Below are 21,805 nucleotides of genomic sequence, written 5' to 3'. Positions count from 1 at the left end.
CAGCACCACACGTAGACTCTGGAATACCTTGTGTCATCACTCCTACACCATGCACTTCCGCTGATGACCCAGCTGCTTATTTCATTCTTTGAAAATATTACCCAGATAACTGACCATCCACATTCTCGCGGGGTATCTCCTATGACAGGCAAGTAGTTTCCTCTTATAAATACCCGTAGATTCGACTTTCATGTTTGTCGTAAATGGAATTGTAGAACTATTTGCTCTTGGAGGCTTTTTCTGCCCATATCCCTTTTTATCCAAACTCTGCTGCCCTTCAAGTTCCTCGCACTATTCAAAATTCGGCTTGCCATAATAAGATAACAAAATTCTAACTGGACTTCATCCCCTATTCTTTCTCATCTCAATAAATCATCTATCTCCCTTCCAGTACAACCAATGCCTCATTTCTCTTTCATTAGCTCAAAGACAGTTCATCAATACCATCCTAGATTCTACTTCCGTTTCCTTCAGTCCGTAAATAACAATATTTCTTCTCTTCCCCTCTGTTCTTTTGCTACCTCACCATTGAAGTACCTGAATTTGTTCTTCTAGCGCCTTTATCCTCTGATTTAGTATAGCTATTTCTTCCTTGTATTCTCTTATCTTCGCATTTATTCCTGTTACATCTTTGGTTATGCTGTCCGTCATATCACTGATTTGTTGATACTGCACCTCGAACATTTCTCTCGACTGTTCAGCGTGAGAAGCATCATGGACAACTTCCTTGATATTTTCCATATCATCCCATGTCAATGAGCCTGGGTTCAACTTGATGCCTCCGATGACTAATAGAGTATCCACTATAGCTGCTGATATCAAGAGATCTGTCAGTCCTATTCCTTTATTAACTCTTAATTTGCACTACGTCTTTATCCACTTGACCCGGCTGTGCCATCGCCCAGTCACACTCCTATACTGATGCACTGTTACGCCCATACTGCTTTCCCTGCACTTCCAGATCGTTACCACATATGCCTGCTCACTAGCTCAGCTCAGCAAAGACTGAGTATGTCAATATCAATGTCCTTATAATAACCAGTATTCGTGAGTCCTGAATTGATCCTGGAGCTAATATTCATTGTCCGTATAGTGAACACATTTCATCTAAAAATTATGCTTTGTTGAATAGAATACATCAGTAATATTTTATTTACATATATTTTAGAACATGCTTTATGTCGCACTGACACAGAAAGGTCTTATGATGAGGATGGGATAGGAAAGTCCTAGGTGTGAAAATGAGAAACCATAGAAAACCATCTTCAGAGCAACCGAGAGTGAGGTTGGAACCCATTATCTCCTGGATGCAAGCTCACAGCTGTGCACCTCTAACCGTATAGCCAAGTCTCCCAGTAGACAGTTTATATGTAGCTTTGAAGGTGACATTCACAACTTGAATAAGGGGCTCTACCATCAGATGAATTGATCTATTGTTTTAATTCAGTGGGAAGTCAATGTCCCATGTTCCTTTTAACTTATGTGGAATCAGCACGGACACCACCAGATTGGTTGCCAAGAGAGAACGGACACATAGCTAACTATATAAATAAAGTTGTAGGAGGTCCGCTGTCTGTAATTTTGTTTGTTTTTGCCAAATTTTCAGATATTCTTCTTCTTCTTTTCTAGCCTATTTCAATCCACTGATGGATATAGGCCTCTTCCATGTGCTTCCATCGTCTTCGGTCTTGAGCCACTTGGAACCAGCGTGTTCCAGCCAACAGTTTTATGTCGTCGAGCCATCTCTTCTGGGGTCTTCCAGTGCCTCTCTTGTGTTCCCATGGTCTCCAGAGAACAACATTCAGATACTTATCCGTTTTAGGTCAACTCAATACCAAATCGGTGGTCTTTATTTTTCGTGTCTGTTTGTCTGTCTAATTGTCTGTTTGTTCCATCATCACAGCAAAACGGCAGGATAGATCTTGACCAAATGTCATATTTAGTGTATACAGATACCGGGAAAGGTTATGTTATGCATATCATTTTAAAATCTTGGAACAGACTTTGTGTTTATAGGAAAACCCGAACGGTTTTGCTCCTTTTTCTCTTATACTACTGTCTTTCTCTAAACTCCGTGGACTGTATGTGAACCGTCACTTCATTACAAACAACTTTTGTTAGGTTCATTATTTTCCTTACCCTTCAAGCGACAGAGAAAATTACTTTCTGCGGGTATCATGCTCTGCTTTGAGTGACCGACAGATCGACAACGAACCTACAAGTTACCATGGCAATATCTCTACTTGCCAGCAGCGAAGTGTCCTATTGCCATTTCCGTCATCATTCCTGTAAAGTCGTGGTTGTTCCTTGAGTAGACTTTTTATCTGTTTACCTAAGAATCCCTGCGCCTAAATTTCTCCTCTGTACCGCTTTCTTATATCCTTGACTAACATCAGCATAATTTATTGAGGGGCATATTATTTTCCAATGCATTCACTTGGTATTTATATATTATTGTCCTATCCGGCTGTCCTCAGTTATTAACCTATTTTTTATTAATTTCAACTTTCTTAACTGTATTTTTTTTCTTCCGCACATATGTGAATGCTAATCCCGAAGCCAGGACACTCTTTTCTATGAGGAAATATTCTATGCAATCCAAATGTATAACTATTGGACCAGGAAGATATCGGAATATAGGTGCAATTTTAACGATGGTGCAGACCTTTGTTTCGAGATAATTGGTGGCTAAATGGTAAGTCTTATCACAAAACAGTTAGCACAATTGCCTTTCATTTTGGAGAGATCTACAACTTGGGTCCTATGACTTGTTGTCGTACTTCTATCCCTTATACCTTAAATAGAGCTGTATTTCTCGATTTCAAGTTAATTCTGTACTGCTTACACGTTTATGTTATCGTTTGGCACAGTTATAGGAAACATAGAATGATGACATTCGGCAAGCGCACTGACATGACGAATTGCCACATGATAGCCAAATTTTATGATTCTTGCTGTCACATGAGTATCAAAAATATAAAGGAGTTTGTGAGGAGTACAAAATTTAACACCATTCAGTGACTAACTCAATATAGGAGATACAAGTTGTCGTAGGACCAACCATGTAAACAGTGAAATGAGCGCTGATGGTGAAGTACGTGCGTAGATATGTCGTACAGTTTCTTTTTCTTTTCTTTTTGTTGCTAAGGGCTTTACGTCGCACCGACACAGATAGGTCTTATGGCGACGATGGGATGGGAAAGGCCTAGGAGTTGGAAGGAAGCGGCCGTGGCCTTAATTAAGGTACAGCCCCAGCATTTGCCTGGTGTGAAAATGGTAAACCACGGAAAACCATCTTCAGGGCTGCCGATAGTGGGATTCGAACCTACTATCTCCCGGATGCAAGCTCACAGCCGCGCGCCTCTACGCGCACGGCCAACTCGCCCGGTCGTACAGTTTCAAAGAAGTAACTCTCGAAATAAAGGTCTACACTTCTGGATGTGTCCATTATTATCTATATATATAATGTTGTTTGGGTTCCCCTGTCTGTAATTCCGTTTGTTTTGCCAATTTTCCAGATATTTATCCATTTTAGGTCAACTCAATACCAAATCGCTTCTTTTTATTTTTCTTGTCTCTTTGTCTGTTTGTCTGGTTGATCCACCATCACGGCGAAACGGCTAGGTTGATCTCGACCAAGTGTCATATTTAGTGTATACGCATCCCGGGGAAGGTTTTGATATGATACCGTTCTAAAATCTTGGAACAGACTAGGTGTTTATGACAAAACCCGAACGATTTTCCTCCACTTTCTCTTATACTGTTGTCTTTCTGTAAACATCGTGGTCTGTATGTGAAACGTCTCTTCATTATAAACAACATTTTTATGTTCCTAATTTTCCTGGTATGAACCTACAGCTTGCCATGGCAACGTCTCTGACTCCTTGCCAGCAGGGAAGTAACGTATTACCAGTATGCTGTCTGAATGTGAAGAAGTGTTGGAAAAAAAAATTGATCAGAAGTGATTAAAATACCCTAGCAGACCGGGGATCAAACCCAGGACCCACTGAACTGAAGGTTGCTAGGCTGACCATTCAGCCAAGGAGTCGCACGATATTAATATAGGTTATTTTCCATTATTTTTACATGTCAGCCCCTCCCATTCCCAACCTTTGCAGGGCTTCAGATATTCCATCTCCACAGGGTTTTTTCTCCTGATGGTCATATGTGTACCAAGTTTCGTTGAGAGCTATTCTGGAACATACTCATCCATGATCTCGGTCATTTTTTCACTTATTTTCACCCGTTCTCAACTTCCAATCGGACTATGGCTGAAGTAGGACTTAACCAGCATCCGGAGTGTCAGAGTTCAACTCGACCTCCTAAAAATGGATTTGAAATTAATATCAGTTGTTTTTGTTTATTTTTATATTTTATCCCCATTCCCTAAGAGTACTAGGAATATTTTCCCCACAACAGTATATTTTTCAGATAGTAAGTCATATGTGTACGCTCTTTCTTTGAGAGCTATTCTGGAACATAGCCACATACATCCATAATCTCGGTTATTTTACATTACTTTTCACCGCATCTCAACCTCCATTCTGATGGCGGCTGAAGTATGAATTAACCAGAATCCAGAGTGTCAAAGTTCAACACAGTGACCTCGTAAACTATGGATTCAACTTTGATATCAAACGTTTTCGTTTATTTTTATATTTTACCTCCTTCTCTAGGAGTGCTTTCCTCCAACAGTATTTATTTCAGATAGTAAGTCATATATGTACCAACACTGTATGAGGGCTATGCCAGAAGAATCATACATACATGCGTAATTTTCATAATTTTGGATATTTTCCTTCTCTCCCCTGCTCATCCTCTTACCAATGCTGGCCGAACATGGAATTCAAAGACATCCGGAGTGTCATTATTCACCTCAGGGACCCCAAAACTATGTACTGTACATTAATATTTGCCTTTGTTTTTTAACTTAATATTTCACTCCTTGTTCCCATATTTTTTAATAATTCAACACCACCGCTAGCGGTGCTAGCTGAATCGTACCACTCTAGTAATTTTTTCCAGGTAATTCATATAGGTACCAAGTTTGGTTGAGAGGTATTCTAGTTCATACACACTTACATCCGTAAACTCAGTCACTTTGGACATTTTCTTTTCTTCACTCGTTCTCACCCCCTCTGCCGATTGGGACTGAACTTCGTCCTAAACGGCATTCAGAGTGTCACGGTTCATCTCAGCGAGCTCAGAAACTATGCATTCGACACAAATATCGGTTGTTTTTAACTATTTTTACCTTTAACCCCTACCCTAGAGGGCTAGGGGTCTCTTACCCCCACAATATTTTTTCCAGATAGTAAGTCATCCTTGTATCAATATTGATAGAGAGCTATGCTAGAACGTACACACATACGTTCATTATCTGGGTCATTTTGGAAATATTCCTTTCCACCTTTACTCACCCACGGACTTAAAAAGTCCGGAGTGTCACCATCATCTCAGCACGCCCAAAAACTATGGATTCAACACTATATTCGATTACTTTTTCTTTCTCATTCCTCACTCGCAACCAATAAGGGTGCCAGCGGTGTCTTACCCCTACGCGGTTAGTATTCTAATAGTAAGTCATATGTGTACCAAGTTTGGTATAAATTGGTCTAGTAGTCCTCAAAACTTCGGATTTGACACTAATATCAGTCATTTTTAGCTCTATTTATATTTCACCCCCTTCCTTGAGGGTTCCAGGTGTGTCTTGCCCCAGCAACATTTTTCACAGATAGTATTTCACAGATAATATTTGTACCAAATTTAGTTGACAGCTATGCTGGAAAATCCACAGATACATCCAAAATCTCCATCATTTGGTTCATTTTATGTTTTTTACCCTTTGTATCGCCCTATGCCAAAGGTGCCTGAACTTTTATATCTCACTCCCCCCTCTCGCCCCCTAGCCAAAAAGTGGGCTGAACTTGGACTTTAAAGAATCTGGAGTGGTACTATTTATCTGAGAGACCCCGCAAACGATGGGTTAGACACTATTCTTGATTTCTTTTGCATCTCATTCGCAAAAAGGGACAGAACTTGGACTTTTAAAAATCCACAGTTTTACTATTCATCTTCACGACCCCGAAAACTATGGATCTGACATTATTTTAGATTTGTTTGTATTTCACCCCCCTCCCCGCAAAGAGGTTTTAACATTGACTTTAAGGGGAGTACATACTGCCTATGCTGACAGTGGTAATTTCTCCATTTTTAGGTTCGCTCAGGTAAAAGGTCCATTGTACTACAGATTTCAAACTTTATAGTGTTATTGTATTAACTTTGTTCCTTACATTGCTGTCTTTAGTTTCAGGATTGGATGCATAGTTATTTTTTGGGAATTTTTTTCCAAATTTAAAAATTATTCATGAAAAATTTGAGTAACAATATTTTTTTCTGGTCTCATATATTAACATATCTAAAATAAACTGGTAGCTTTACAGAGAGAAGGTACAGAAGCATCACTGATAATTATTTCAGATTTCTATCTTTTATACTTTTTTTACTGAGCGTACCTATATAAAGAAGAAAACAAAAGCAGAGAAAATTAACTTTAAAAGTTAGGTTATATAAATCTTACTTGAGATGTACTCTAGAAACCTCCTGCTGCATATTCCTCATCCTTCTTGTCCTCCGGACTCCTTTTATTGCTCTCCTTGACTTCCTTATCTTGGCTTCCACTATAAACAGCTTTTTATCCTCCATTTTGCTCCAACGAACATCAAAAGCTTGAAACGCACTGAGCGAATTCCACTATGGTTGGATCCTCAGCTGTTCTAGTAGCTTAATTCTGCCTGCATTTCCCATATTAAATAATAAAACAGCATCATGTACTCCTAATTTTAAGGTTTCACATCCAACAAAAATATTTTTAGGTACACGGCTCCAAATAACACTGTTAAAAGACTCGTTTACATTTTGGGTTTTCCCATGCAAACATTTCTTTAATAAATTGGGTTGGGCAAGATCCTTATAAATGGGCTTAATCAGAAACATCACTTCTTCTGGAAGTCCATGGAGTTTGTAGGTTTCCTTGTCTTTATTATACGTGCACCAAGAACCACAACAAAAAACTCAGTAACCCGAAATAATAAGCCAACATAAAAACTTTGAAAAAATCTAATATTGTTATAACTTGAAATTGGATTAAATAGATTATCTGTAAAAAAATTGTGAAGTTGGATTAAACGTATTCAGATCCTAGATTTTATCTGTACATCAAACTATATAATTATGTCTTAGAAAACTTCATGTTAGTTTTTTCTCTTTTTCTGTCAAATCTTAGGCAATTTTTGGTACTGATGCCATCTGTGCTATTTTGAATATTTCTGTCGCTATGGGCAACTTTTCTTCATACGATTTCGACTGATGAGAAGCCCCAACATAGTCTATGCCGTTCAATGATGTACTTGAATTTCCTACAAAGTTATCAAAGAGTAAAATCCAGCCTGCAGTCAGAGGAGAGTGTGGCATTTGTAAATGGGTGGGGCCATGGAATATCTGAATTATGGGCACTTGTAACATGATTTCACTTAAATAAAAAACAGTGCTCTATTGTACACATACCAAAGAATACTAAAATACATAAAAATGAAATTTGCAAATTTTTGCAAAAATTGAGGTAGGTACTCCCCTTAAAAAAATCCGGAGTGTTACTATTCGCCTCGGTGACCCCGAAAACTGTGGAATTGACAGTATTTTCAATTGATTTTATATCTCACTCACCCCTCGCTCCCCACAGCAAAGGGGGCTGAACTTGGACTTGTAAAATATTCAGTGTGTCACTATTCACCTCAGTGACCCCAAAAACTATGGATTTGACACTATTTTCGATTATTTTTATATCTCAGTCCCCCTCACCCCCCACCGCAAAGGGGGATGAACTTTCACTTATAAAAAATTTGGAGTGTTACTATCCACCTGAGCAACCCAGAAAGCTATGGATTTTACACTATTTTCGATTATTTTCGCATCTCACTCCACCTACGCCCCCATCCAAAGAGGGGATGAACTTGGACTTCAATAAATTCCAGAATGTCACTATTCACCTCAGTGACCTCAAAAACTATGGATTCGGCACTATTTTCGATTATTTGTGTACCAAACCCCCCTAACACCCAGCGCAAAGGTGACTAGAGATGGCTTAGCCTCATAGTGCTCGTCTCCAGATAGCAAATAACAAGTGTTCAAAATTTAATTGAAATTACTCCAGCGGTTTAGGAGGAGATGTGTCATTTACACACGTACATCCATTTTATATATAGATAGGACATAGATAGACAGATATATTTTTATATCTCACTCCCCCCTAGCCCCCATCGCTAAGAGGGCTGAACTTTGACTTTAAAAAATTCGGAGTGTTACAATTCATCTCAGCAACCCCGAAAACTATGGATTCAACACTATTCATCTCAGCAGTCTCAAAAAGTGTGGATTCGACACAATTTTCAGTTATTTTTATACCTAACCCCCTGACTCCCCACCCATAAAGGGGCTAGAGGTGGCTTAACCCCAGAGAGATCGTCTTCAGATAGCAAATAATAAGTGTTCAAGATTGATTGAAATTACTCCAGTGGTTTAGATGGAGATGTACCATTTACACACATACATACCTACATCCATCCAGTTTTATACGTACTAAGATTTTTATAGCTCACTGCCCCCTGGCCCTCCACCGCAAAGGAGGCTCAACTTTGACATTAAACAATTCGGAGTGTTACTATTCATATCAGCGACCCCGAAGAGTGTGGATTCGACACTGTGTATGATTAATTTTATAACTCACAACCCCCTTGCCCCCCACGACGAAGGGGGCTGAACTTGGACTTGTAACAAATTTGGAGTGTCACTATTCATCTTAGCGACACCGAAAACTATGGATTCGACACTATCTTTAATTATTTTTATACCTAACACCCCTGGCCCTCCTCCCCTAAGGGGGCTAGGGATGGCTTACCACCACAGTGCTCGTCTCCGGATAGCAAATAATAAGTGTTCAAAATTTGATTGAAATTACTCCAGTGGTTTAGGAGATGTGTCATTTACACACATACATACATCCATTTTTATATATTGTAAGATATAAATTTGTAGGGGGTCTGCTATCTGTGATTTCATTTATTTTGCCAGTTTTTCTGATATTTATCCGATTTAGGTCAACTCAATACCAAATCGGTGGTTTTAATTTTTCGTGTCTGTTTGTTTGTTTCACCATCACGGCAAAACAGCTGCATAGATCTCGAACAAACGTCTTATTTAGTGTATACGCAACCCAGGGAAAGCTATGATATGCATATCGTTTAAAAATATTGGAGCAGACTGGGTATTTATAGAAAACACGAATGGTTTTCCTCCATTTTCTCTTATACTATTGTCTTTCTGTAAACGCCGTGGACTGCATGTGGAACGTCTCTTCATATAAACAAATTTTGTTGTTGTTGTTGTTGTTTGAGTCATCAGTCCATAGACTGGTTTGATGCAGCCCTCCCCGCCACCCTATCCTGTGCTAACCTTTTCATTTCTACGTAACTATTGCATCCTACATCTGCTCTAATCTGCTTGTCATATTCATACCTTGGTCTACCCCTAACGTTCTTACCACCTACACTTCCTTCAAAAACCAACTGAACAAGTCCTGGGTGTCTTAAGATGTGTCCTATCATTCTATTTCTTCGTCTCGTCAAATTTAGCCAAATCGATCTCCTCTCACCAATTCGATTCAGTATCTCTTCATTTGTGATTCGATCTATCCATCTCACCTTCAGCATTCTTCTGTAACACCACATTTCAAAAGCTTCTATTCTCTTTCTTTCTGAGCTAGTTATCGTCCATGCTTCACTTCCATACAATGCGACTCTCCACACGAAAGTCTTCAAAAACATCTTTCTAATTCCAATATCAATGTTTGAAGTGAGCAAATTTCTTTTCTTAAGAAAGCTCTTCCTTGCTTGTGTAGTCTGCATTTTATGTCCTCCTTACTTCTGCCATCGTTAGTTATTTTACTACCCAAGTAACAATATTCATCTACTTCCTTTAAGACTTCATTTCCTAATCTAATATTTCCTACATCACCTGCCTTCGTTCGACTGCACTCCATTACTTTTGTTTTGGACTTATTTATTTTCATCTTGTACTCCATACCCAAGACTTCATCCATACCATTCAGCAACTTCTCGAGATATTCTGCAGTCTCAGATAAAATAACAATATCATCGGCAAATCTCAAGGTTTTGATTTCCTCTCCTTGGACTGTGATTCCCTTTCCAAATTTTTCTTTGATTTCTTTTACTGCCTGTTCTATGTAAACATTGAAAAGGAGAGGGGACAAACTGCAGCCTTGTCTTACTCCTTTCTGGATTGCTGCTTCTTTTTCAAAGCCCTCGATTCTTATCACTGCAGACTGGTTTTTGTACAGATTGTAGATAATTCTTCGTTCTCGGTATCTGATCCCTATCATCTTCAGAATCATAAATAGCTTGGTCCAATCAACATTATCGAATGCCTTTTCTAGATCTACGAATGCCATGTACATGGGCTTGTCCTTCTTGATTCGATCCTCTAAGATCAGACGTAAAGTTGTTACGTTCATTATATTCCGTATTTTTCAAAAGACGGAGAAAATTACTATTATCTGGGGGTATCATGTTCTGCATTGAGTGACTGACAGACCGACAACGAACCTACAGGTTACCATGGCAATGTCTCTGACTGCTTGCCACCAGGGAAGTAACATATTGCCATTTTCGTCAACATTCCTGTAAATTTGTGGTTGTTCATCGGGTAGAAAACAAGAGAGGCGACAATCGGCCATTCTGCGGGATATTGGTGGAATATCGTTGGAGGTTATAACCAACCTCGAATAGCTTCAGTAATAACACCATTAGTCATCTTCTTATCTCTTTACCTAAGAATCCCTGCGCCTAAATTTCTTCTTTGTTACCGCTTTCTTATATACATAAATCATATCAGCATAATTTATTGAACGGCAATTGATTTTTCAATACACTCACTTGGTATTTATATATTATTGTCCTATCCTGCTGTCCTCAGTTATTAACCTGTTTTCTAATAATTTCAACTTTCTTAACTGTATTATTTTCTTCACTCCGTACACATGCGAATGCTAATCCCGAAGCCTGGACACTCTTTTATTTGAGGAAATATTCTAAGCTATGCACATGTATAACTTTTGGCCCCGGAAAATATCGGAATATGGATGCAATTTTGATGGGAGTGCAGACCTTAATTTTGGGATAATTGCTGGCTAAATGGTAAGTCGTATCGCAAAACGGAAAGCACACTCACCTTTCATTTTGGTGGGCGGGTCCTATGACTTTCTGTCGTATTTCTATCCTTTATACATTAAACAGAGCTGTAGTTCTCCATTTTAAGTTAATTTTGTACTTTTTACACTATAATTTATGTTTGGCATACTTACAGGAAAGATGCATTCATGACATTGGGCACGCACATTGACATGACCAGTGGCCATACGTTCGCCAAAGTTATGATTCTAGTGTCATATGGGTATCAAAAATATAAAGTAGTATGTGAAAACTGTACCAAATTTCACCCCATTCAATGACTAACTGATTCTAACCCATAAATATAGGAGATACAAGAAAATGTCTTAGGACCAACCACATGTAGAACACTGAACGAGGTGTCACATGGTGAAGTCCGTTTGTAGATGCAATGTAGTATAATCTTACTCACTACCTTTACAATAATTTACAGACAAATCCGTATAAAATGTAGAATACCGTATCGAAGCACAGGCACATTCGCTAGTCTTTAATAATATTAATCTAATGGTATCGAATAGGTGGACCTTTTGTACCCTTCAATATTGATCAACTGAAAATACGGACCATAATAAAATTCGTAACTTATAAGTTGTTATCGTTATTGATTGCATGTCATGCAAACTAGCTTTATGGATTTAAAAACACTAAGATGATGGAAATTGTTCCCGCAAGAAGCTGATGTATTTGGGCACATTTAATACCATCAGGATGATAAAGGATTTAATATATCAAGTCGCGACAAGATGGCAAGCCCTCACAACCTGAGTGACTCAGACTGCCATTTTCCCTGACAAGAGTTACAAAGCAAAGACAGAGGAAGTGAAACCCACTTCTTCATCAATACTTAATGAATGAATTCAGCTTTCAGCAAGCTGTGCAAAATAAAAGATGAAAACTTGTAAATTCTTCATTTATGTAATAAAAAAAACAATATCTAGTCAATTTGAGATTAGTATGCAAATATATATATGCTTTAACAATACATAGCAAGATACTCATATATATCCCGAACAAGAGATAAAAGTAGAGTTATGAAACCAGTCAAACTCAGACGACTGCCAAGGGTTTAATTGTAATTACTATAAAGTTTTCTGGAATGATACTTACACAAGACGTATTTGATGATTCCTCACAGCAGATTGGTTCTTCTTTGGTCTTTACATCCAAATCCATTTTAAATAGTGTGTTGGTTAGACAGTTTTCGGATGTAGATTACTTCCACAGAAATTGCACTGGAAAAAGAGCAACCAACACTATTATTGCTGTTTTGTAGTCAAGCCTGTAGTTTTACCTGGAAACTGAACCTCAGTGGTAAACAAATTCACTGAAAGAACATTCCACCCCCACAGATTGGGATTAATTTGCACACCCCTTGTTAACAGCACGTGACTATACATTGACCACTACACTGGGGTCCTCTATATCCCAACTGATTTTATTATTTTTTACAATTTTTTTTTACATCACACAGGCACAGATATAACTTATGGTGTCATAGCTAAGAGTGGAAAGGAAGTGACTGTGGACTTCAGTAAGGTACAGTCCCAGCATTTGCCTGGTGTGGAAATGGGAAAGCACAGAAAACTGTCTTTAAGGCTACCATGCCTAGTTCCTTTCCACTCCTAGCACTTTCCTATCCCATCGTTACCATGCGTCCTATCTGTCAAGGTATGATGTAAGGCCCATTGAAAAAAACAGAGAAATTCTACAACCAAACCTTCAAAACTATTCATTTCTTGCTCGACTTGCAGGGCAAATTATCTGCTTTTAATCACTGTGAGGACACAAATCCCCACCCTGTCCCTCCTCTAGCTCTAGTGGCTATGCACATTCTGTACTGCTCAGTATAAACCTCGCTCTCTTTAGAGTGAAGATGAGTGGTGATTCAGTTACAATATACAATACAAATTTGTAAGTCACTATTACGAATATTCTGATATATTTCTTTCAGTTTTGTTTTCAATCAACAAACATTGGGATAGTAAGGGGAGAGCCCAGTTTTATTCATCACCCTTATAAAATATGTAAATCACCCTGGATGTTACTGACAACTGTGTGTAAGCACTGTGCGTTATGTATTGTAATAAGCCAGTTTCTTACATAGATACAGGCATAGTTCTTCTCTGGATGCACAGTCCTCACCTAGGCTAGCAGCCCTTTTAAGAACTACCGTACCATACAATATTTTGAATTCCGTAGCAGTTTAGCCAGATTCCTCATTGATCAAACAAAATATATGATAGAGGATAGCCATGTACTCAATGCCAACTTTAACCAAAAAGTTACAATCATTATTGATTATGTTACAATATATACTGTACGTCTGTTACAACAAACATTACCGAACTGGCTATGAACTCCTTCAAAATTACCTTAATGAGCATACACAAATCAGAATGCTTCCAGAACTGATTGTTAACAATGGTTTGTTGGAATTGGTAAATGTCAACTGTGAACTGTATCAACGCGACCTACAAATTGTTACAAAACATTTAATGACTCGTGATGGAAGACCTCACTACTCCAATGAGAAGTACTATACTGTATGTAGTCGCACCACTTAGGCCTACTCGTCGAATTAAATGTGCATGTATAGAACGCACAATCCCAGGAATTGAATAAGGCATTGGCTCTTAAATGGTTCTCAGTGTAGTTAGACTAGAACAGCATGAGCAGGCTATTCGGAATCAATTCGGTAGTATGTCGAAACTAACTTGCATGTATTTTCACTAAGAATGGTAGCTGGATAATATTTACTGTACACAACCTACCGTCGGCTGAAAAACAGAATTATCCGCCGCTGTTCTTTTGTGCTTAAATACAAACTGAACAATAAAGCATTTCCTATCGCGAACTGTATGTTATCAAGCTCCTTGTGGAGATGTAGAAGACTGAGACTCCAACTTCGTTAGCAATATGTCCAAAGCTTTGGAAACACTGTAAAACGTTAGAAACTTAAATTGCCTGACGAAGAAAATCTTAAAAGAAACAACTTAAATCCACAGAATAAACCTGCACAAGCTGTCACAGTAAATCCGAGAAGCACAATACGAAACACATTAATACTAACATTTGATAACAACAAGCCAACCACTTCGAAAGTGAACCGGAAATGGCGAAAAGCGCTTCCAACAAATCGATAACCAGTGCGTCGTTCCTCGACTGTATACATACACCCTCCTCTGCGAATCATGTGACCTTGCCGCGGTGAGGAGGCTTGCGTGTCCCAATGATGCAGATAGCCGAGCTGCAGGTGCAACCATATCGGATGGATATCTGTTGAGAGACCAGACTAACGAATGGTTCATCGAAAGGGGGATAGCAGCTTTTCGGTAGTTGCAAGGGCGGCAGTCTAGATGATTAACTGATACGGCCTTGTAATAATACTCAAAATGGCTTAGCTGTGTTGATACTGCTACACGGCTGAAAGCAATGGGAAACTACAGCCGTAACTACCTCCCGAGGACATGCAGCTCTCTCTGTATGAATGATGAACTGATAGATGTAGATAGATAATAAAACAGATGGGTAAAAAAGAAGTCTTCTGGTTTAGATGGTTATTCAAACTACCTTATTAAATGCTGTTACCAATACATAATCAAGCCTCTCTGTTACTTGATAAATTTGTCACTAACCACTGGTAAATTTCCAGACAAATTCAAGGTAACCAAAGTTGTTCCGATACATAAAAAGGGTAGTGAAGAAGATGCTGGTAACTATAGGCCTGTCTGCCTCCCCTCTGCATTCTCGAAAATACTGGAAAGAATTATGTACGATAGACTGTTATCATTCTTAGAGAAGCATAATATATTAGCTGGTTGCCAGAATGGCTTTCGTAAAAATAGATCAACTACCACAGCATTCATTAACTTTATTGAACGGATATATGACACACTAGATGGGAAGGGTGCATGTTTAGGTATTTTCCTGGACTTAACAAAAGCTTTTGATATAATTGACCACAGCTTGCTTTTAGAAAAGTTATACATGTATGGAGTTCGGGGAATGGCCTATGACTGGTTCAAATCATTTTTAGGGGATAGAAGACAGATTGTTGAAATATCATATACCGGTACTGATTTGAGCAAAAATGTAATTAAGAATGTGTATTCCTGTGCCAGAAACATAGATCAGGGTGTTCACACAGGGGTCAGTTTTAGAACCATTATTATTTTTAGTATTTATTAATGATATCGTCCAAATTGTCGATGATATTCAAGGAGTGCTATTAACTTTGTTTGCAGATGATATTACTGTTTTCGTAGCTGATAAAAGTTCTGAAGGGTTAGAATTGAAGGCAGGCAATATAGTGAGTAATATCCTGAGCTGGCTTGAAGATAATAAATTAATTTTAAGTAAACGAAAAATTCTGTGATTAGATTTCACCATAAGATTACCGTAATTTAAATATGGAAGTTAGTCCAATATCATTTGGAGAGACCATAATTGAGTACTCATCATCAACAAAGTTTCTAGGCTTGTGGATGGATGAATCATTAACCTGGGAAAAACATACCGAGTTTATAGGGAAAAAGCTTAGTAGAATTTATTTCATGATAATATCATTGAAAAATAGTTTTAATTTAAAGGCTTGCCAAGTTATGTATTTTGCATATGTCCATTCCATACTAACCTATGGAATCATTTACTGGGGAATTCACGATATAGCGAAGTCATCTTTAAGTTACAAAAGAAAATAATTAGAGGAATGGCCGGTGTCGGCGGGAGGACAAGTTGCATGAAATACTTTAAACTTTATTTTATTTTACCATTGCCTAGCCTTTATATCTTCCATACACTTGTATATATGAAGGAGAGTGTAAACAGCTACATCATAAACTCTGATGTACATAGGTATAATACTAGAAATAAACACAGTCTGCACATAGAACCACACAAAACTAAGCTATATGAATCAAGTTTGAGTTATGCAGGAGTACATTTATTTAATAAATTACCAGACTACATCAAGCAGATAAAACCATGTTCAAAATTTAAGAAAGAATTATTCAAATTTGTATCTAACCATTGTTTTTATTCTATTGAAGAATACTTAGCTCTTGAAAATTAACTTATGTATCACTTTTTTTAAAATCTGTGCCTCTTTACCACATTGTATATTTCTCTTTATTTATCATGGCATGTATATTACTGTTTTATCCTTTGTTACTGTAAATATGATTATTGACGTGTCCCATATCACTGTATGATCAGTTGGACGAAATAAAATACAATACAATACAATACAATTATGGCTTCCTCCCGGGTAAAATATTCCGGAGGTAAACTAGTCCCCCATTCGGATCTCCGGGTGGGGACTACACGAGAGGGGGTGATCATCAGGAAGATGGATACTGACATTCTGCGAGTCGGAGCGTGGAATGTTAGAAGTTTGAATCGTTGTGGTAGGTTAGAGAATCTGAAAAGGGAGATGGATAGGCTAAAGATAGATGTACCGGTAGTTGGTATAAGTGAAGTACGTTGGCAGGAAGAACAAGATTTTTGGTCAGGCGACTACCGAATTATCAACACAAAATCAAACAGGGGAAATGCAGGAGTTGGTTTAATAATGAATAAGAAAATAGGACAGCGGGTAAGCTACTACGACCAGCATAGTGAAAGAATTATTGTCGTAAAGATAGACACCAAACCAATGCCCACCACAATAGTGCAGGTCTATATGCCTACTAGTTCAGCGGATGATGAAGAAATCGAAAGAATATATGAGGAGATAGAAGATTTAATACAATATGTAAAAGGTGACGAGAATCTAATTGAGATGGGAGACTGGAATGCAGTGGTAGGCCAAGGAAGAGAAGGTAGTACAGTAGGAGAATTTGGATTGGGACAAAGGAACGAAAGAGGAAGTCGGCTGGTTGAATTCTGCACTGATCATAATTTAGTCCTTGCCAATACTTGGTTCAAACACCACAAACGACGGCTGTATACGTGGACGAGACCTGGAGACACTGGAAGGTATCAAATAGACTTCGTTACGATTAGGCAGAGATTCAGAAACCAGGTGTTGGATTGCAAAACTTTCCCAGGAGCAGACGTAGACTCTGACCACAACTTGTTGGTCATGAAATGCCATCTGGAGTTGAAGAAATTGAAGAAAGGAAAGAATGCAAAAAGATGGGATCTAGACAAGTTGAAAGAAAAGAGTGTGAGGGATTGTTTCAAGGAACATGTTGCAGAAGGACTAAATGAAAAGGCTGAAGGAAACATTATAGAGGAAGAGTGGATAGTCATGAAAAATGAAGTCAGTAGGGCTGCTGAAGAAATGTTAGGAAGGAAGAAAAGATCAGCTAAGAATCAGTGGATAACTCAGGAGATACTAGACCTTATTGATGAACGACGAAAATACAAGAATGCTAGAAATGAAGAGGGCAGAAAAGAATACAGGCGATTAAGCAATCAAGTGGATAGAAAGTGCAAGGTAGCTAAGGAAGAATGGCTGAAGGAGAAGTGCAAGGATGTCGAAGGCTGTATGGTCCTGGAAAAGGTAGATGCTGCATACAGGAAAAACAAGGAAACCTTTGGAGAAAGGAAATCTAGGTGTATGAATATTAAGAGCTCAGATGGAAAGCCACTTCTAGGGAAAGAAGACAAAGCAGAAAGATGACAGGAACATATCCAACAGTTGTATCAAGGTAAAGATGTAGATAATTTGGTTCTGGAACATGAAGAGGCTGTTGATGCTGATGAAATGGGAGGCCCAATTTTGAGGTCAGAGTTTGACAGAGCTGCGAGTGACCTAAATAGGAACAAGGCACCTGGAATTGATGATATTCCCTCTGAATTACTGACTGCCTTAGGAGAAACCAGCATGGCAAGGTTATTTCATTTAGTGTGCAAGATGTATGAGACAGGAGAAGTCCCATCCGATTTTCGGCAGAATGTTGTTATATCTATTCCCAAGGAAGCCGGTGCTGACAGGTGTGAAAACTACCGCACCATTAGTTTAGTATCTCATGCCTGCAAAATTTTAACACGTATTATTTACAGAAGAATGGAAAAAAAGTTGAAGCTGAGTTGGGAGAAGATCGATTTGGCTTCAGAAGAAATGTAGGAACACGTGAAGCAATCCTGACTTTACGTCTAATCTTAGAGGATAGAATCAAGAAGGACAAGCCCACGTACATGGCATTCGTAGATCTAGAAAAGGCATTCGATAATGTTGATTGGACCAAGCTATTTATGATTCTGAAGATGATAGGGATCAGATACCGTGAACGAAGAATTATCTACAATCTGTATAAAAATCAGTCTGCAGTGATAAGAATCGAGGGCTTTGAAAAAGAAGCAGCAATCCAGAAAGGAGTGAGGCAAGGCTGCAGTTTGTCCCCTCTCCTTTTCAATGTTTACATAGAACAGGCAGTAAAGGAAATCAAAGATAAATTTGGAAAGGGAATCACAGTCCAAGGTGAGGAAATCAAAACCTTGAGATATGCCGATGATATTGTTATTTTATCTGGGACTGCAGAAGATCTCGAGAAGTTGCTGAATGGTATGGATGAAGTCTTGGGTAAGGAGTACAAGATGAAAATAAATAAGTCCAAAACAAAAGTAATGGAGTGCAGTCGAACGAAGGCAGGTGATGTAGGAAATATTAGATTAGGAAACGAAGTCCTAAAGGAAGTAGATGAATATTGCTACTTGGGTAGTAAAATAACTAACGATGGCAGATGTAAGAAGGACATAAAATGCAGACTACACAAGCAAGGAAGAGTTTTCTTAAGAAAAGAAATTTGCTCACTTCAAACATTGATATCGGAATTAGAAAGATGTTTTTGAAAACTTTCGTGTGGAGCGTGGCATTGTATGGAAGTGAAACATGGACGATAACTAGCTCAGAAAGAAAGAGAATAGGAGCTTTTGAAATATGGTGTTACAGAAGAATGCTGAAAGTGAGATGGATACATCGAATCACGAATGAAGAGATACCGGTACTGAATCGAATTGGTGAGAGGAGATCGATTTGGCTAAATTTGACGAGAAGAAGAGATAGAATGATAGGACACATCTTAAGACACCCAGGACTTGTTCAGTTGGTTTTTGAAGGAAATGTAGGTGGTAAGAACAGTAGGGGTAGACCAAGGTATGAATATGACAAGCAGATTAGGGCAGATGTAGGATGCAATAGTTACGTAGAAATGAAAAGGTTAGCACAGAATAAGGTGGCATGGGGAACTGCATCAAACCAGTCTATGAACTGATGACTCATACAACATACATACACACCCGGTATAATCTACTTATCTCCAGCTATCTACTGTACAAGGATAGATGTCTTAACTTATCTGGGACATCCAAAACCAACCGTTACACTCAGAACACAGGACTACATTAGGGTCGTCCTTGAAGTAACTAGTCAATCGAACGACTCGTTTATAAGATCTGCTACGAGTTCATTCATATTTTGAACGGGTCGTTCACGCGAGCATACAACATGTTAGAGGACGAAGACCTAAGCGAGCACCATCAATTGTAAAATGTACGTACTAGTTCGAGCCGGAAGTGCTGTTGCTAAGATATCTAATAATAAACTAACTCAGTCTTTTGTACGACTTCCTTCATTGATCAAAATGCCGCGAGAGCTGTTTCCATGAAGACAGAATAAATTAACTACCTCGTTCATTTGAACGATAAAATAAGCTGGCACACGAATGGCCAATACCTACCCTGTTAATGGTCACATGACACCACATTTCCTCTCCAACATCTCAACGGGGTTTACAAAATTAGAAAGCTCTCTTCGTCTCACGTAGGTACCATCTCTCGACTGGCATACTGGCGGCGGCGCAGTGCATTGGGTAGCTGTTTTCTGTTCATGCTAGGCGCTCCGAAAGGCGGCAATCAAATTCCAAGTTTACGGAATGTCGTACTTGCCTACTAGCTATGTAACTAAGCTAATGATGGTTCGAGTCTGGTCCTATGCAACATACGGTCAACGATACACACGATGGGGTGATTATGTCGCTGGTTTACCGCTTAAAACAATATTCCACATAATGTCAAGGAACAATAACGTTACTCGGACTTCAATTACGAAAAAATAGTGTTATAACATGGGAACAGACGGGAGACTACTGTATTATATTCACTACCATACGCATAGGTTATCTTAAGATGAGCGTATTTGCGTAGAAGGATGAAAATGAAAACCTACAACCTTCTTTCCAGTCTTTGACCGGGTCAGCGATGTAATGAATGAAACATATATAGGCTGTTATTACAATGGGGTCGCCACTCCCAAGGTGATTTATTAATAAGTGATAAATGCTATGAAATGATAATGGAGAGTGTTGCTGGAATGAAAGATGACAGGGAAAACCGGAGTACCCGGAGAAAAACCTGTCCCGCCTTCGCTTTGTCCAGCACAAATCTCACATGAAGTCACCGGGATTTCAACCACGGTATCCAGCGGTGAGAGGCCGACGCGCTGCCGTATGAGCCACGGAGGCTGCGTAGAAGGATATACGACTAAAGTAACAAAATAAGTTAAATTATTCACACCACACATAGAAAACGCTCATAAATTTCAAGGTGTCCAAATACGATAGCCTCTTGTCATAAAACTTAATGGCACGTAAAATAAATCTTTCGGGATAGATTTTCGACACCTCAACGTCTCTGGAAACCGTAACAGTAAATGGGGGCCGTTAAACAGCTCAGATATTACTGTTCAGAAATAATAGCTGCTCAGCTCTTTTTATTTTTTCCCTGAGGTGATTCCAACTCTCGGTCACTATCTTTCCTGTCCCATGTGTTATGATGCCTAATGAGATGTATGTAGTAGTGGTTACAATTAGGGGCTGATGGACAGAAAACTGTAGAATTTCATAAGCTCAGCCATGACCCCCACATCGTAATATTAATGGAAATATTGAGAGAATTAGATTTTACACACCAATAGAGCATATCATATGTTATCGGGCTTCTGAGAAATTCACCTGCATACATCCTACCGTCAGTGGGTAGGGCCTGACACATCCCACTCTTATGAGTGTACCGGTAGTATCAGGTATAATGAAAAACGCTGGTTTATAAACACCTGAAAAGTATTACATCTAACATTGCAATGTTAGTTAGCTTTTCAGGAACATTCTTTATTAACAGGACGTATCCACAGGGTTCGTCCTCCCCAGCACCTTAACAGCTAGAAAAGACAATTATCACCGTAGAGAAATGCTTTCCCGTGGATAAAACCGGTAAGTAGCTTCTTCTGTCTCAAGCAGCCTATCCATATGCCCCTAGAAACGCTGAGCTTTAAACAGCGTAAGAGGATGGGTGCTGTAGAAGCTACATTCATATTAAGGGAGGACGAAGACATAAGCGAGCAATCCATGCTTCCGACGGAAACTAAAAGACAAGGTACATCTTACCTTGTGACATGTATTATTCTTTACCAACTAACAAAATATCTATACCCATAACCCTTATATTATATATACATACATACTGTATGAGGGGCGTACTACATTGCTTTACACTTT

At 38.8% G+C, this 21,805-nt stretch overlaps 1 protein-coding gene across 1 annotated transcript in view; it reads right to left on the bottom strand.

Moving 5' to 3' along the window:
• Positions 1–14,299, bottom strand: part of LOC136885064 (uncharacterized) — a 62,452-nt gene extending 48,153 nt beyond the window's left edge. Inside the window, exons 1-2 of the mRNA XM_067157460.2 lie at positions 14,078–14,299; positions 12,414–12,538 (exon numbers count right to left, since the gene is read on the bottom strand). Of these exons, the coding sequence (XP_067013561.2) occupies positions 12,414–12,479 (66 nt within the window). The 5' untranslated portion in view covers positions 12,480–12,538; positions 14,078–14,299. The remainder of the gene's footprint in view (positions 1–12,413; positions 12,539–14,077) is intronic.
• Positions 14,300–21,805: the final 7,506 nt, after the last annotated feature.

This window comes from Anabrus simplex, chromosome 13 (genome assembly GCF_040414725.1).
Source record: "Anabrus simplex isolate iqAnaSimp1 chromosome 13, ASM4041472v1, whole genome shotgun sequence".
NCBI classification, from domain to species: domain Eukaryota; kingdom Metazoa; phylum Arthropoda; class Insecta; order Orthoptera; family Tettigoniidae; genus Anabrus; species Anabrus simplex.
This window is presented reverse-complemented; position numbering and strand designations above follow the sequence as displayed.